Source organism: Panthera uncia, chromosome X, assembly GCF_023721935.1.
Source record: "Panthera uncia isolate 11264 chromosome X, Puncia_PCG_1.0, whole genome shotgun sequence".
Lineage (NCBI taxonomy): Eukaryota > Metazoa > Chordata > Mammalia > Carnivora > Felidae > Panthera > Panthera uncia.
The window spans coordinates 45,353,294-45,367,638 of record NC_064817.1 but is presented as its reverse complement, the minus strand read 5'-3'; the positions used below and the strand labels follow the sequence as shown (position 1 = coordinate 45,367,638).

The window sequence follows — 14,345 nt, the reverse complement described above, 5'->3', positions numbered from 1 at the left end:
GTGTTTCTTGAAAGAGTAGTCTATACTCATTGTCATGTATACCTCACCGACCACTGACATCTCAACTCACTGTAATCATGAAACTACTACATGGCATAGACTCTCAAGTAACAGTGACTTAAATAATGTATACATGTATTTATCTCACCTAAAAGAAATCTAGAGGGTAGGCAGTTCAAAGCTGGTATGGTAGCACCGTGAAATTGTTAGAAATCCAGGTTCTTTTTAGTTTATTGATCCACTATCCTTAGGATTTGACCCTTGTCCTCATGGCCTTTATTCCAGGAGTCTATGTGTCCAGCTAAAACTAAAGATGTTTTTTAAAGATGTTTTATTACTAAGAAAGAAGATAAGAAGGGATATTAGGGTAACAGTTAGCAATCTATTCCACAAATTTCTGTACTGAAATTATCCCCTCCAAGGTCACCAGTGACCAGACCACCACCACCTGATTGTTAAATTCCCTAGATGTTTTTTTCAAGAATTTTCTTGATCTCTTTGGTAGTATTCAACACTATTCACCATCACCCCCATTGTTGTGAAACATTTTTTTTAACTTTTTTTTTTGAGAGAGAGAGAGAGAGCGAGTGGTGAAGAGGGACAGAGAGAGAGAGAGAGAGAAACAATCTTAAGCAGGCTCCACAGTCAGTGCAGAGCCTGATGCAGGGCTTGATTCCTTGACCTTGGATCATGCCCTGAGCCAAAATCAAGAGTCAGACACTCAACCGACTGAGCCACTCAGATGCCCCTATACATTCTTTTCCCCTGGTTTTGTGACACTACTTTCTCCTGCTTTTCTCCATATCTCTTTGGTCACTACTTATTCATCTCTCTTGTGAACTCCTTTTCCTCCGCCTATGCCATAGTTGCTGCTGGTCTCCAGGGCTCTTCCCTAGGCCCCATCTGTTCTAAAGCTAAACATTCTTCTCAGGTGCTATTTCCCTTTCCATAGATTAAAAAACCATATATATACTTGTGACTTCTAGATCTGTAACCTTAGTCCAGACCTCTCTCCTGAGCTTCAGACATGTATATTCAACTGCCCGTGGAATATTTCTTCTTGAATGTCCCACAGGTGTCTCAATATCAATGTTCCCCCGTTAGTATTCCCTTGTTAGTATTCCATATCGCAGTGAAATGGGCTACCATTAACACACTTGATCTCTCAAATCAGATCCCCAAGAGTTCCCTTTGATAGTTCCCTCCTCCTCACCCCTTTCCCCACACCCAATTATTCATAAAGTCTTGTTGCTTTTTACTTCTTTAATATATTCTGAATTCAATAATTTCTCGCTATATCCACAGCTACCACTCTAAGCCAAACCACAATCATAGTTTACCTATATGGCTACTCACCCTCTTTCCAGGTAGACGTCTAATCTATACTCCTTATGGATTAGGCAGCTGAAGTGTTCTTTCTAAAACACTAGTCTGTATTGTATCAAACCCTTAAACCGTTCAAAAACTTTTCAGTGCTCTCAAAATCAAGACCAAAGTCCTTATCCCTTGTTATGATTTGGAAGCAATGGGAATTTGGATCCTAGAACTGGAAGAAAAGGAGGTTCTGTGCGAAGTATGAAATAAAGCCCTGGGGATGGGGAAGAGAACCTAGGAAGCAAGAAGTGGTAAACTGCTATAAACTTGGAGGAAGCAACAATTCAGAGAAAGAAGAAGTCAGGAGAACAGAGGCCCATCTTGAATGTCTGGGAAGTGTGTGTGCGTGCATGCGTGTGTGTGTGTGTGTGTGAATTTTCTATAGAAGGTAGGAATTGATATTTTATTAGCTTAGTAAAGGAAAAGGTGACCTCATAAAGCAGAAGACTTATGACCATTTGAATTATTGTTGAATGTAAGAAAGATATTAAATATTATTTATGTAACTAACCACAGTGCTGAATTTTATTATGTTTTCTAATAACTTTTTAGTTAATGCTCTTGGATTGTCCAGGTCTGCACTCATATACTCTGTAATTAATGATAATTTTATCTAATTTCCATTATTTATATATCTTATTTTGTTCTCCTAAATAGACCCGATTACTTATGTGAATTTATTATGTGATAAAACTGCCATTTCAAATCAGCGCGGAAAAAAAGATGGATTAATTTGCAGATGATATAAGGATAAAAGACTGTCATTTTGGAAAATAATTAAGCTGAGTCTTTTACAAAACAAATTTTTGAATACTCGAATATGTAAATGTAAATACTGAAGCCAAAAAAGTGCTTGAAAAAAACACGCATTTTGTGATAAAAGGGAATTGTGATAAAAGGACACTACATAATAACTAAATCCTTTTGTATAGCAAAGATTATCATCAATAACATGAAAAATATTTGTTATATATGTGACACATAAACGTATGAGAGACATTGTTGGTGGGAACATTATTCCATGTACCTTTTGAGAGTAAGTTGACAAATTTTAAATGGAAGAGTTTTTGTAGCATTCGAGTCAGCAAAAAATACTGTAAAGAACAACAAAAAAGCCCAATACAGACATACAAATACAGGATATTCCTTGTAGTGTTGCTTATAATAGTAAAGGGAGGGGAAGACCATCTAAATGTCCATATCCATGTATCGTGAACCTGGACTGGTTAAATAATTATGGACTATCTATGCAAGAAAAGACTATGCAACTGTTAAGAAAAATGTGCACTACAGAAAACTGTTTAGAATATATAACTGGAAAAAAACCCGGGTCACAGAACAGGATACCATTTGTGGGGAGAAAACCCAAATAGAGTATGAGTAGAAAAAAATGAGGAGGGATGTATATCAAACTGTTAACAGTGGTTATTTCTGGGAAATGAGATGAGTGGCCTTTCATTGGTATGTTACATATTTCTACATTATTTGAATTTTCACAACACATTACCTTTGTAATAAGAAAAAAATAAAGATATAAAAATAAATAAATTCAATGAATGAGTCGCTTTGAGGGGGTGGTTTTGGTTGGAAGGGCTGCAGACCGAGCCTGGTACAGTGGCATAAACACGGGCTTTGGCGTCAGACAGCCCTGAGCGGGGCCCCATTGCCCCTCCCCCAAGGAAGGAGGGGGGGTGGCAGGGGGCTGCGGAAAGGGGCTGGGCTGGGCTGGTTGCAGCTCTAGTCCAGGAGGCTGAGACTTTGAGAGGGACTGAGAGAGGGCAGACGTATTTGGGACTTGCTCGAGGACCAGGTAAGGGGCGTTGAGATTTTGGGTTTCCTGGCAGCCAGTAGTTTCAGCCCCCTCGAACCTATAGCCAGGTAGGTGGGCAATCTTTACTGCACCACTGCAGCTGAGGGAGAGATGACCTGGAGCTGGATGTAGGCAAAGAAGACTACTGAGAGTAGTAGGCGGTAGGACTATGGGTCAGAGATTAGTGGGGGAGACGGGGGGGAGAAGAAAGGGGAACCGGACTTGTTGGGTGGCTGACTGGGAGTATGGGGGGGGGGCATTAAGGGAAAGTGTAAATCCAGAGAAGAAAATAGGAAATGCAAAGAAGGGTTAAGGAATACTAGGGAAGGGGGTGCATAGGTAACGCGGAGGAGGGTGTAAGGAATGGGGATAGGGAATTCTGTGGGGTAAATAGGAAATGTGAGGGGTAATAGGGAGCAAGAAGCAAGGCTGAGGGAATACGGGGGTGGGGGGTGATAAGGAATGAGGAGCAGAGAGGGGGGAAGGGCAGACTGGCTGCGACAGAGGCCCCCTAGGGAGGCGGAAAGGGGCGGGACCATTTCCGGCCTGGAGCGGGGAGGGCAGTCTAGGAGTTTTGGAGGGGCTTGGAGAGTGGACGCACTCTTCTTTAAGGAGAAGGAGGTGAGCTGCGGGGCCCAGCTCTCGATCCGCTGTCCAGTAGGGGCTCTGTGATCTATGGCCCCACCCTCTGGGATCTGGGGAAAACCTGCTGTAGGGACCGGATCGTACCGGATCCATCCGGATGCGAAGGGAGGGGACTGGACCCGATTTGGCTGGGCCCAAGATGGAATCACTGGCTTCAGTCTGATTTGAGGAGGGGGTGTATTAAGGAAGGGGCGGAACCAAGATGTGCTTTGCCCCTGGTCGGAGGGGGCGTGTTGTGAAAAAGGGTGGGACCGGGCGGGAGGTACTGTGGACTTGGGGTGGGTATGAGTAGGGGAGGGGCTGGGACCACCAGATACTGCGATAATTTTAGAGGGAGGCCTGTTGGGGAGGGGGCGGGGTGGAGTGGCACGGCGGACCTAAAGAAGGGCGTATGTTGGAAAGGGTTGTGGACAGAGGCCGGACCGTTGCGCATGCGCACTATGGATCTCTAGGAAGGGGCGTGTAAAGGGCCAGCTTGGAGACAGGGGAAGATGCCGAGTGCGCATGTGCACGGTGGACATCAAAAAAGAGCTTGTGCTGGGAAAGCGGGTGGGGCTGAGGTGGGCCCTGCAACGAATGCGCATGCGTACTGTTGGCCTGCGGCTGGGCGGGGGGTGTATTGGGAAAAGGGGCGGGGTCCCCAGCTGCCGCGCTGGCACATCTTCCTGGAGGAGGGGAGGGTGCGGCTGCAGAGAATTGAGATCTAGACGCTCTGGATTACTGAATCTAAGAACGTAGTCTTTGGGGGTGGGGGAGGGGTTTGGGATTGGGGCCCTACAGAAAGTGAGGTTCCGTTTCCAGGCAGAACTAGAGGGAGGACGTTCTGGAGGCTCCCCTTTTCACCCAAGCCTTCTCTCCTTAGGCTCAGCTCTTGCCAGGCCAACTTGAGACATGTCTGACACAAACGAGAAAGGTACGGGTCCAACCCGCTTCCAGGTAAGGCCTCCTTCCTTCTTCTCCTTTGCTTCTTTTCTTCTCCAACCCCTGTTGCTGCTTCAGTTCCCTTGGCACCACCCCCCCATCCTTGTCCTTTTTTACCCACTTTCCTGTCTGGGTGCCCCTCCCCCTACTCTGTAGAGGGAGGGAGGGAGGGAGGAAGGAAGGAAGGGAGGGAGGGAGGAAGGAGGGAGGGAGGGCAGGCCAGCCATTCTTGTGCCATCACTTCCTGCTCAGAGGAAAGAGAGTCCTTGTGGGTTAGATGGGCAGAGCACATCACAAGTAGGAGTTAGTATAGGTCAGAGAAGTGAGGCCTGGAATTTTGGAGCCACTTGCTTACTTGGGGGTGGGGAGAAAGTCTGTGAGCTTTCCTGCTTCCTCTTGCAGGCTGAAGCTTCAGAGAAGGACAGTGGCTTGAAGATACAGAGCCTATTGACAGTGACCCAGAACTCGGAGGTCTCAGAGACACAGAAGACATCAAAGGCACCAGAGGTCTCAAAGGCCACAGAGGTCTCAAAGACTCCAGAGGTTCGGGAGACAGCTGCCACTCAGGCCTCACCTCCCACTAAGCTGACTGATACCCAGGTTCTGGCAGCTGAAAAGAAGAGTCTAGCAGCTGACACCAAGATACAGAGTGCTGACCCTCAGCCTGTGACACTGCCTGCCACTGAGACCAAAAAGGTCAGCTGTGTGGCTAATACAAAGGTCAATATAAAGGCCCTGGAGCCTGAGGATCCTGCCTCTCAGGCTTTGGCAGATGAACCTAAGCCTGAGGGTGCAGCTGCTCAGGTTCAGGAGAATCAGGATACTAGGCCCAAGGTCAAGGCCAAGAAAGCCAGAAAGGTAAGACCTCTGTAATCACCACTCTTCCCTTTTCACTTCTCCCAGTTAGTTCATTTGTTTTGCAAACATTTAGAAAGTTTCCTGTGCTCATCAAGGCTGTGGGGGACAATAAGAGAAATGTGATACAATTTCTCTCTGCAGAGAGTTCACAGACTCATGGAGAAATAAGATAGTACACATAGCTGCAATCTGAATATAAAGCAGTTTGTATTTACATAGTAGCTACCATGTGTTAGACCTTGAGCTAGGCACATTCATACGGGTTATCTCATTAAATCCTGAAAATAATACAGTTTTATAGGGAAGGAAGCTGAGTCCCAGAGAGGTGGAATGACTTTTCCAGGGTGGTACAAGCAGAGCAGTGGTGGACATAGGGAGAGGAGAATCCTCAGGCCCCATCCTTATGTTCCTTCTGGCCTGGTGAAGAGATGAAACTCCTGCCTGGAAGTCTGTGAAAAACAAACCCAAGACTCAACATGGCCAATATCTAGTCAGGCTGTTACTACATGGGTGGGATTAGAGGAACCTTCTGGAAAAAATAGGATGAGGGAGAAGGAACATCTACTTTATCTGACAATATTTTGCTCTATTAATGCAGGTGAAGCCTCTGAATGGTGAAGAGGATGGCAGCAGTGATCAGAGTCAGGCTTCTGGAACCACAGCTGGCCGAAGGGTCTCAAAGGCCCTAATGGCCTCAATGGCCCGCAGGGCTTCAAGGGGCCCCATAGCCTTTTGGGCCCGCAGGGCATCAAGGACTCGGTTGGCTGCTTGGGCCCGGAGAGCTTTGCTCTCCCTGAGATCACCTAAGGCCCGTAGGGGCAAGGCTCGCCGCCGAGCTGCCAAGCTCCAGTCATCCCAGGAGCCTGAAACACCACCACCTCGGGATGTGGCCCTTTTGCAGGGGAGGGTAAGAACCCTGTTCTCTGTACTTTTCCTTATCTACTGCCTTGCCTTCTTTTTCTGCCTTCCCCTCAAATCTTTTGCAAACATATTTTGATCTTTCTACCTTTTTTTCCCTTGTCCAGGCAAACGATTTGGTAAAGTACCTCTTGGTTAAAGACCAGACAAAGATTCCCATCAAACGCTCAGGTAGCGTCCTGCTAACCCCATCCCCTAAACTGTGCTCTCCATTGCCCACTTTCCCATGTGCTGAGGGCATTCCTTGCCCTTATGCTCCTACCTGTGTACTCCCAAAGTTCTAATTTGGCAGTGCTAGCATCTCTATTCATTATTTCAGAACTGTTTGTGCCACCCATATTTTAACTGTTTGTTAAAGGGTCTTTAGCTTGGGTTTTGAGCCACCTGGCTTCACTTCAGCTTAGGTGCTCGCAACATTCTCCCCTTGCAGACATGCTGAAGGACATCATCAAAGAATACACTGATGTGTACCCTGAAATCATTGAACGAGCAGGCTATTCCTTGGAGAAGGTGAAGTGGCAGCCGTGGGGGATGGATGCAATGGGGAAGCATTGAATTAAATAAGTGTACATGTGTCTTCTGGAGGTGGGACCGCTCACTAATTCAGTCCCATCACTGTGTGGGTGGGTAGATAGTAGCCTAAGGAGGGGTATAGACTAGCCCAGGGTCACATAGCATGTCTGGCAAAAGCACAGCTAGGACCCAAGCCACCCAACTTAGTCCTGGTTTCTGTCTGCTGCTGGAGATGTCATGTAATGTATTTCACATGCTCACCTCTTTCCTTCCATTCCCCATTCTCTGTCTCCCTAGATTCCCGATAATCTCAGAGATGATGCTGATAACAATAGTACATTTCTTACCTGTTTGCTGTGTGCTGATCACTTAACGTTTATGTACATTATCTCACTGACCCCTTCCCCCTATACATACACACATGCACACCCACACGCCCACATACCTAGGTACACAGGGAGCTGTGGGATGCCCAAGAAGCTGAATTTGTGATCTCACAAGCTGTTCTCCCCATCCGTAGGTATTTGGGATTCAGTTGAAGGAAATTGATAAGAATGACCACTTGTACATTCTTCTCAGCACCTTAGAGCCCACTGATGCAGGCATACTGGGAACGTAAGCTGGGAAAGGGCTGGGGTGGGAGGGAGGCTCTGCTTCTGTCTATGGCACTACCCCATCCCTGTCAACTCTCCCCACATTTCCTTAGAGAGGCAGGAAGACAGGGCCTGAAAAGCTCCTCTTTCAGTTCACACATAGTTGGAGCCCTGCACATGGTAGTGGTGCTTGATTATGATTGAATGAAGGTGTAGAAGCCTGAAGCAGTGCATTCCTACTATCAGGTTTTCTGTTTTTCCAGAAGCTTCCCAAGAAAGTAGACCTGTCATTGCTTGTCTCTTCCTACTGGCTTTGGTAGAGTGGTTCTCAAAGGAAAGTTTCCTGGTGTGGGTAAATCATGATGCTCACAGGACAGGAACATCACTGGGGCTGTGCCTAGAATTTTCTTGGGGCAGAGGGATCTGGGAGAGAAAGGTGGGACTCACGCTGGCTGGGTGCCTGGGTTGTACCAGGTTTCAGGCATTCTTCCATCCTCTCAGCAACCTGAGGTAGGGAGGATTGGATTTTCCCATTTTACTGAATAGGATACTGAGGCTCAAGAGTCTAAGTGCCTTGCCCAGGGTCACATAGAGCTTGAAGCATAGACTGGGCAGAATTCTCTCATGTCTGAGGAATCTGGGAGAGGCTAGCCTAGTGAACTGACTGGTGTGTTTTTTGCAGATGGCTGCTGGACATAAACCTCCTCTCTACCCTGTTATTTTCCTAGGACTAAGGATTCACCAAAGCTGGGTCTCCTCATGGTGCTTCTTAGCATCATCTTTATGAATGGAAATCGGTCCAGTGAGGGTGAGTGGCTGGGCATGCAGCTGAATGGGTGGCCACAGTTGGAATTCCACATGTTCATTTTCTGTCCCTGTCTCTTCTTGCCTCCCCTTGCAGCTGTCATCTGGGAGGTGCTGCGCAAGCTGGGGCTGCGCCCTGGGTATGATTGGGCTCTTTCAGTGCTTGCTGTCCATGTTGTCCTTTGACAAGAGAGGAGTCCCAGGATTGCATCAGTCTGGTGGTCTGGTGGAATAGATGGAAGTGCTAGTAGAGGGTCCAGGGTTCTGACCTGGGTGGATGGGGAAATGTTCCCAAACTCTCTGCCCCTGTCTCACTATCTCTTGGGCTTCTGTGGAGTTTTCCTCTTGTGCTAACAGTCTCTTTTCCATGTTGAAAATGCCTCTGCATACCTCTGGGAAGTGCCATATCTGATTGATTGATTGATTGTTTGATTGATTGACTTACTGATGGATTTTTCTTTCTGCTATCAGGATACATCACTCGCTTTTTGGGGATGTGAAGAAGCTTATTACTGATGAGTTCGTGAAGCAGAAGTAAGTGTGTGTCTGGTGATGGTGTGTTCCATGTGTTTTGCCTGTTTTCAGAGCTGAGTGATTAAGCTATACTGCGTGTGTGTGATTAGGCATGTGTATATGTGTGTGTGTGGCAGATGGTAGGTAGCTTATTCTGAGATAGTGAGAGTGAGCAGGAGGACACATTTCCTGACCAAAATGTACTCTCACTTATGCCCTCAGTGCAATTCTTCAAGGTAGGGATTGTCATTACCAATGTTGTGCATGTGAGTAAACTGAGGTTCAGAAAGGTGAAGTAATTTGCTTAGGGGGTTGCACAGGTAGCAAATGGAAGAGTCATATTTAGGTACTGGCCCCAGTGCCTTGGTTATTTTTTACTGTGCTAACCAGGGCTTTATAGAAATTAATGTCCATAAAGAAATGCCATAGAATCATAGCTTTAAGCAGCCAAGTACTATGCTGGGGGCTTGACTTGTGCATCTCATTTCATTTTCATAACTACCGTATACCCAGTATAGGTGCTGCCATCCCATCCCCATTGTCAGTTGAGGGACCTGGGTCTCAGAGAGTGGAAGTCTGATTGTGGCCCTGGCTGGTAAGGGGCCCATTTGGTCACGGAGCCCTCTTGATTTTCTAGCCAGAGCCCATTGTGTCTGTGGTTCTTAGCACATGTGCACTCACACAGAGACATTAGCATGCACCTGCATGTGTGTGTGCGTACACACGTACACACACACAGTTGGGAGTATGCACAAAATATGCTACTCTTGGTGGACTATTTCTTCTCTTTATAGTCATTTTCTATGGTGGACTGTCCCAGGGCTCCCCAGGTTACAGACATGACCCAGTGGTGGGGTGTGCTCAGAGCAGGGGCCCTGAAGAAATGGCTCCTCTGTTTACAACACACCCAGCAAGAATCTGGGTTCATTGTGACAAAGGGCACGGGCACAGAAGTTGTGGCCTTCTTATGAGCAGATACTCTACATGTATCTCATCTTGCACCTCCACATGGCTTCTGGGCAGGACCAATGGGATAGGGCTCCATATTGGAAGAAAAGCTATAGTATATAGTGGGGATGTCCAGTCCATACATGGGTGGGCTGTGGTTGTCTTAGACATAAAGGCTTTCAACCTCTTTTCAAGGTACTTGGACTATGCCAGAGTCCCTAATAGCAATCCCCCTGAGTATGAATTCTTCTGGGGCCTGCGCTCCTACTATGAGACCAGCAAGATGAAAGTCCTCAAGTTTGCCTGCAAGGTAATTGGATCGCTGCCCCAGCTTGGCATATCAAGAGCACGGGGTGCTACTGGCTAAAGTAGGCTGTGTGTATAGCAGCCTGCAGCTCATACATGAACATTCTGAAGCCTCTGTTAATGTGCCATTTATCTGAATCATTTAATTTGTACAACTAACATCATTACCCTATACCAGATGAGAAAACTCAGACTCACAGAATTTATTAGATAACATGTCCAAGGTCACAGAGCTAATAAGGGTCAGAGCAGGGATGGAATGTTAGGTACGTAATTACTGTAGTATTTATTATATTGTTATTATTGTGTAGGGCACATAACATGGTGCCTAGCATAAAGTAGGTGCTCACTTCTTAGATTCTGATCCTTCTGATGGTTGTTATTTCTGTTTCAGGTACAAAAGAAGGATCCCAAGGAATGGGCAGCTCAGTACCGAGAGGCAATGGAAGCAGATATGAAGGCTGCTGCCGAGGCTGCAGCTGAAGCCAAGGCGAGAGCTGAGATTAGAGCTCGAATGGGCATTGGGCTTGGCTCTGAAAATGCTGCTGGGCCCTGCAACTGGGACGAAGCTGATATTGGACCCTGGGCCAAAGCCCGGATCCAGGCGGGAGCTGAAGCTAAAGCCAAAGCCCAAGAGAGTGGTGGTGCTAGCTCTGGTGCTAGTGCCAGTGCTAGTGCCAGTGGTGGCTTTGGTGCCAGTGCCAGCCTGACTGCTACGCTCACATTTGGGCTCTTCGCGGGCCTTGGTGGAGCTGGTGCCAGCACCAGTGGCAGCTCTGGTGCCTGTGGTTTCTCCTATAAGTGAGATTTCAGGTATCTACTTAGACTGGGTCTGGACAGCTTGGGCCTATGGGGTTGGGATGAGGAACTGGCTGGTTATAGGAAGGCCAAGGTTGCAGGACCGTATGGAGCATGTGGGAAAACCCCACGATTAGCATTTTATTCTTTCCCTTTTGATGGTTATCAGTTGACTTTTTCAATTTATTTTACTTGTGTTTTCAGATATTCCTAATCCCAGCAGTCTTTCTCTTCGAGCCAGGGTGCATCCTCAGAAACCTACTCAACACAGCACTCTAGGCAGCCACTATCAATCAATTGAAGTCGACACTCTCCATTAAATCTACTTGCCATTTCTGAGTTTGTTGCTTTTTTTTTTTTTGGTGGGCTATCACATTTTGGTATGACATTTAAAAATGGAAGAGTTTCTGCCTCAATCTATATTTATTGGATTCAGGGGAGCATGCTTAGCATGCTTCTCTGGGATAACTTGGGTCCTAGCTGTAGTCTGCAGTACAGGCAGGATTGCAGTGGGGTGGGGAGTCATGAGGATTGTAAGCACAGAGGACAGACTTTGAAGGAGTGAAGTGGGAAAGTCTGGAGCAGAAAGCAGAGGTAGGGGAGACTGGGCATCAAGTATAGGCTCTCTTTTTGAGAAATGTGGATGAGACAGGGAGGAGAGAGATAGGTACTCAAGAGAGATAAGGGAATAAGTGAAGATTTTCTTGGGAAAGGAAAGGGAAGTTTAAGCAGGCAGGAGCCGATAGGGAGATGTTAGAGATTGACTCATGTAGCCCTGAGGAGGTAACAGTGTAAGGCCTGGGATAAGGGACTGTCAAGAAAGGACTTGGAGAGGGGACTGTGGAAAGATGACAGGCATTGGGGAGGCCCCATTGGAGGATGGAGCCCATGATTTTTGGGAGACCTTTCCTCCATGGCAAGGTGGTCAGTAATCTTGGAATCAAGAAGATTAGTTCGTTTATCTCAAGATTTGGTTCTGGAATAAGGACGCAAGATCAAAGACCGTGACTATGTGGGTCTGTATCTTCATTACTGTGTGCACGGTGCCTGACACAGTAGATACACAGAATGGTGGAAGAGATGGATCGTGGGACCCAGGGAGGCTTGGGGAGGAAGATGAAATTAGGAGACAGTATAGGAGACTTGAAGCCTATGAACAGGGCAGAATGTTAAAGAAGTATACCAAGTATCAAGTGCCTGCTATATGTCTGGCAGTGTTCTAGGTATCTGCGAAGAGGTGTTGACAGAACTGGAAAGATGAACTAGGGCACTAGTCCTATGGTCAGACAGTCGGATGATTGTATTTAAGAAGATAGAGCAGACAAAGTGATGGTAAGGCCCAAGGAATGGGTGCTTAAAGGGGAGTGAAGACATTTCCTAGAGATGATGGAGGGGTCAATAGGCTGGGAGAACAGGGTGTTGGTTGGGTTATTCATGTGGACAGTGAGATCACCAGGGATGGTGGCAGGAGTTGCAGTAGGGAGGAACACTTGGAACCATGTGCCAAAGTACACTTGTGTGGTTGAAATTGCCCTCTCAGCTACACTGCCCACTAAGGGATAGGGCCCTCAGACAATCCAAGATCCACCTTCACCCTGTTTGGGAGAGTATTTCCCTGGACCTTTCTCCAGGAATCCCCAACCCTCTAGTCCCCCAATACCAGACCCCTAATCGCTGGGACAGAATCTTATGGAGGACCGAGTAATGGCTTTCTCTTCCCTCCTGTAAATTCATCAATAAAGGAACAATGTAAAACAAAACCCACCTCCATTTAAAGCAAGGCAGCTCCTTGACTGACCATGAACCAAGACTTGCTTTCGGCGCTGAGGTGTTTTTTACTGGAAGTAGAGGTTCTTCCATTGATTTCTTGGACCATGGTTTCCTAAGGGGCTGGGTAATACCCAGGAGAGGGAGACAAGGTCAGAGACAGCTTAGGCTTAGGAAGCACTCTTTAGTGGATGGGTACTGTGTCCAGGGACCCCCTCAGATTTCCAGGTGATGTCTATCTGAAATGGAATGGGGAGGTGATGGGGTCTGACAAGGAACTTGTCATAATTCTAATAATTCAGTTAAAAGTGCTTGATAGAATTAAGAGTGTATTATAGTCCTGGGAGAACTCTGCCCTTTCCCCTTCCCTCTGTAGACCAATGGGCTTGCAGGGCTCTCCACCTCTTCTCCCTTCATGCAAGGCCTAAAATTTGACAGGACATGGGGTTGGCTTATTTCTCCACAAATGTAAGGACTGAAGGCATGTGGAGCAGGGGGAAAGAGATCAAGTCTGTTCCACACAAGTGGGGAGTGGCCAGAGCTGGGAAGACTAAATAGGGACAGACTCCAGTTCATGTTTTTGCCACTTAACAACTTGGAGGCCACTACTACAATGAATAAACTCCCACAATTTTTGTTCTTTCCTTCACTATATCATTTATTAACTCTAGATTATATTATACCTCTTCCCCTTGGCTAGGAGGTGAAAGAGCTATTAGAGTAGCTTTATCCACCTACTTTTCATTATACCACTTTAAGAAGCCTTTCTTGATATTTTTTTTCTAATTGCTGTTGCTCCCTCCCATGAAATTTCAATACCATAGATATACCATATGTGGTATATCTATGGTATTGAAATATATATATATATATATATATATATAGCTATGTATGTATATTGAAATATATATATATATATATAGCTATGTATAATTGTGCTTCATACATAAAATATTTTTTTAATATGAAATTTATTGTCAAATTGGTTTCCATACAACACCCAGTGCTCATCCCAACAGTTGCCCTCCTTAATACCCACCCTCCCCTCCCTCCCATCCCCTATCAACCCTCAGTTTATTCTCAGTTTTAGAGTCTCTTGTGGTTTGGTTCCCTCCCTCTCTAACATTTTTTTTTCATCCTTCCCCTCCCCCATGGTCTTCTGTTAAGTTTCTCAGGATCCACATAAGAGTGAAAACATATGGTATCTTTCTCTGTATGGCTTATTTCACTTAGCATAACATTCTCCAGTTCCATCCATGTTGCTACAAAAGGCCATAATTCATTCTTTCTCATTGCCAAGTAGTATTCCATTGTGTATATAAACCACAATTTCTTTATCCATTCATCAGTTGATGGACATTTAGGCTCTTTCCATAATTGGGCTATTGTTGGAAGTGCTGCTATAAACATTGGGGTACATGTTCCCCTATGCATCAGTACTCCTGTATCCCTTGGGTAAATTCCTAGCAGTGCTATTGCTGGGTCATAGGGTAGGTCTACTTTTAATTTTCTGAGGAACCTCCACACTGTTTTCCAGAGTGGCTGCACCAGTTTGCATTCCCACCAACAGTGCAAGA

General features: G+C 46.2%; 1 protein-coding gene and 1 non-coding gene across 7 annotated transcripts; both read left to right on the top strand.

Annotated features, from left to right (window-relative positions):
* Nucleotides 1-3,078: 3,078 nt before the first annotated feature.
* On the top strand, nt 3,079-11,340 carry LOC125932164 (melanoma-associated antigen D2). 6 transcript variants are annotated; one of them, XM_049644636.1, is made up of 13 exons: nt 3,079-3,184; nt 4,692-4,765; nt 5,153-5,608; nt 6,207-6,515; nt 6,634-6,697; nt 6,957-7,036; nt 7,560-7,654; nt 8,361-8,440; nt 8,534-8,576; nt 8,908-8,970; nt 10,093-10,207; nt 10,598-10,693; nt 11,206-11,340. In XM_049644636.1, exons 2-13 carry the CDS (start codon nt 4,721-4,723, stop codon nt 11,278-11,280), a joined length of 1,521 nt encoding a protein of 506 aa, XP_049500593.1. In that variant the 5' UTR covers nt 3,079-3,184; nt 4,692-4,720; the 3' UTR covers nt 11,281-11,340. The 6 variants fall into 6 exon arrangements, with proteins under 6 accessions (XP_049500593.1, XP_049500588.1, XP_049500590.1 ...); XM_049644631.1 differs by having other exon boundaries at nt 3,081-3,184; nt 10,598-11,016; XM_049644633.1 differs by lacking the exon at nt 3,079-3,184 and adding an exon at nt 3,723-3,805 and having other exon boundaries at nt 10,598-11,016.
* Nucleotides 9,802-9,937, top strand: LOC125932478 (small nucleolar RNA SNORA11). The gene has a single exon (XR_007460639.1). It is a non-coding gene; the product is annotated as a small nucleolar RNA SNORA11 (small nucleolar RNA).
* Nucleotides 11,341-14,345: the final 3,005 nt, after the last annotated feature.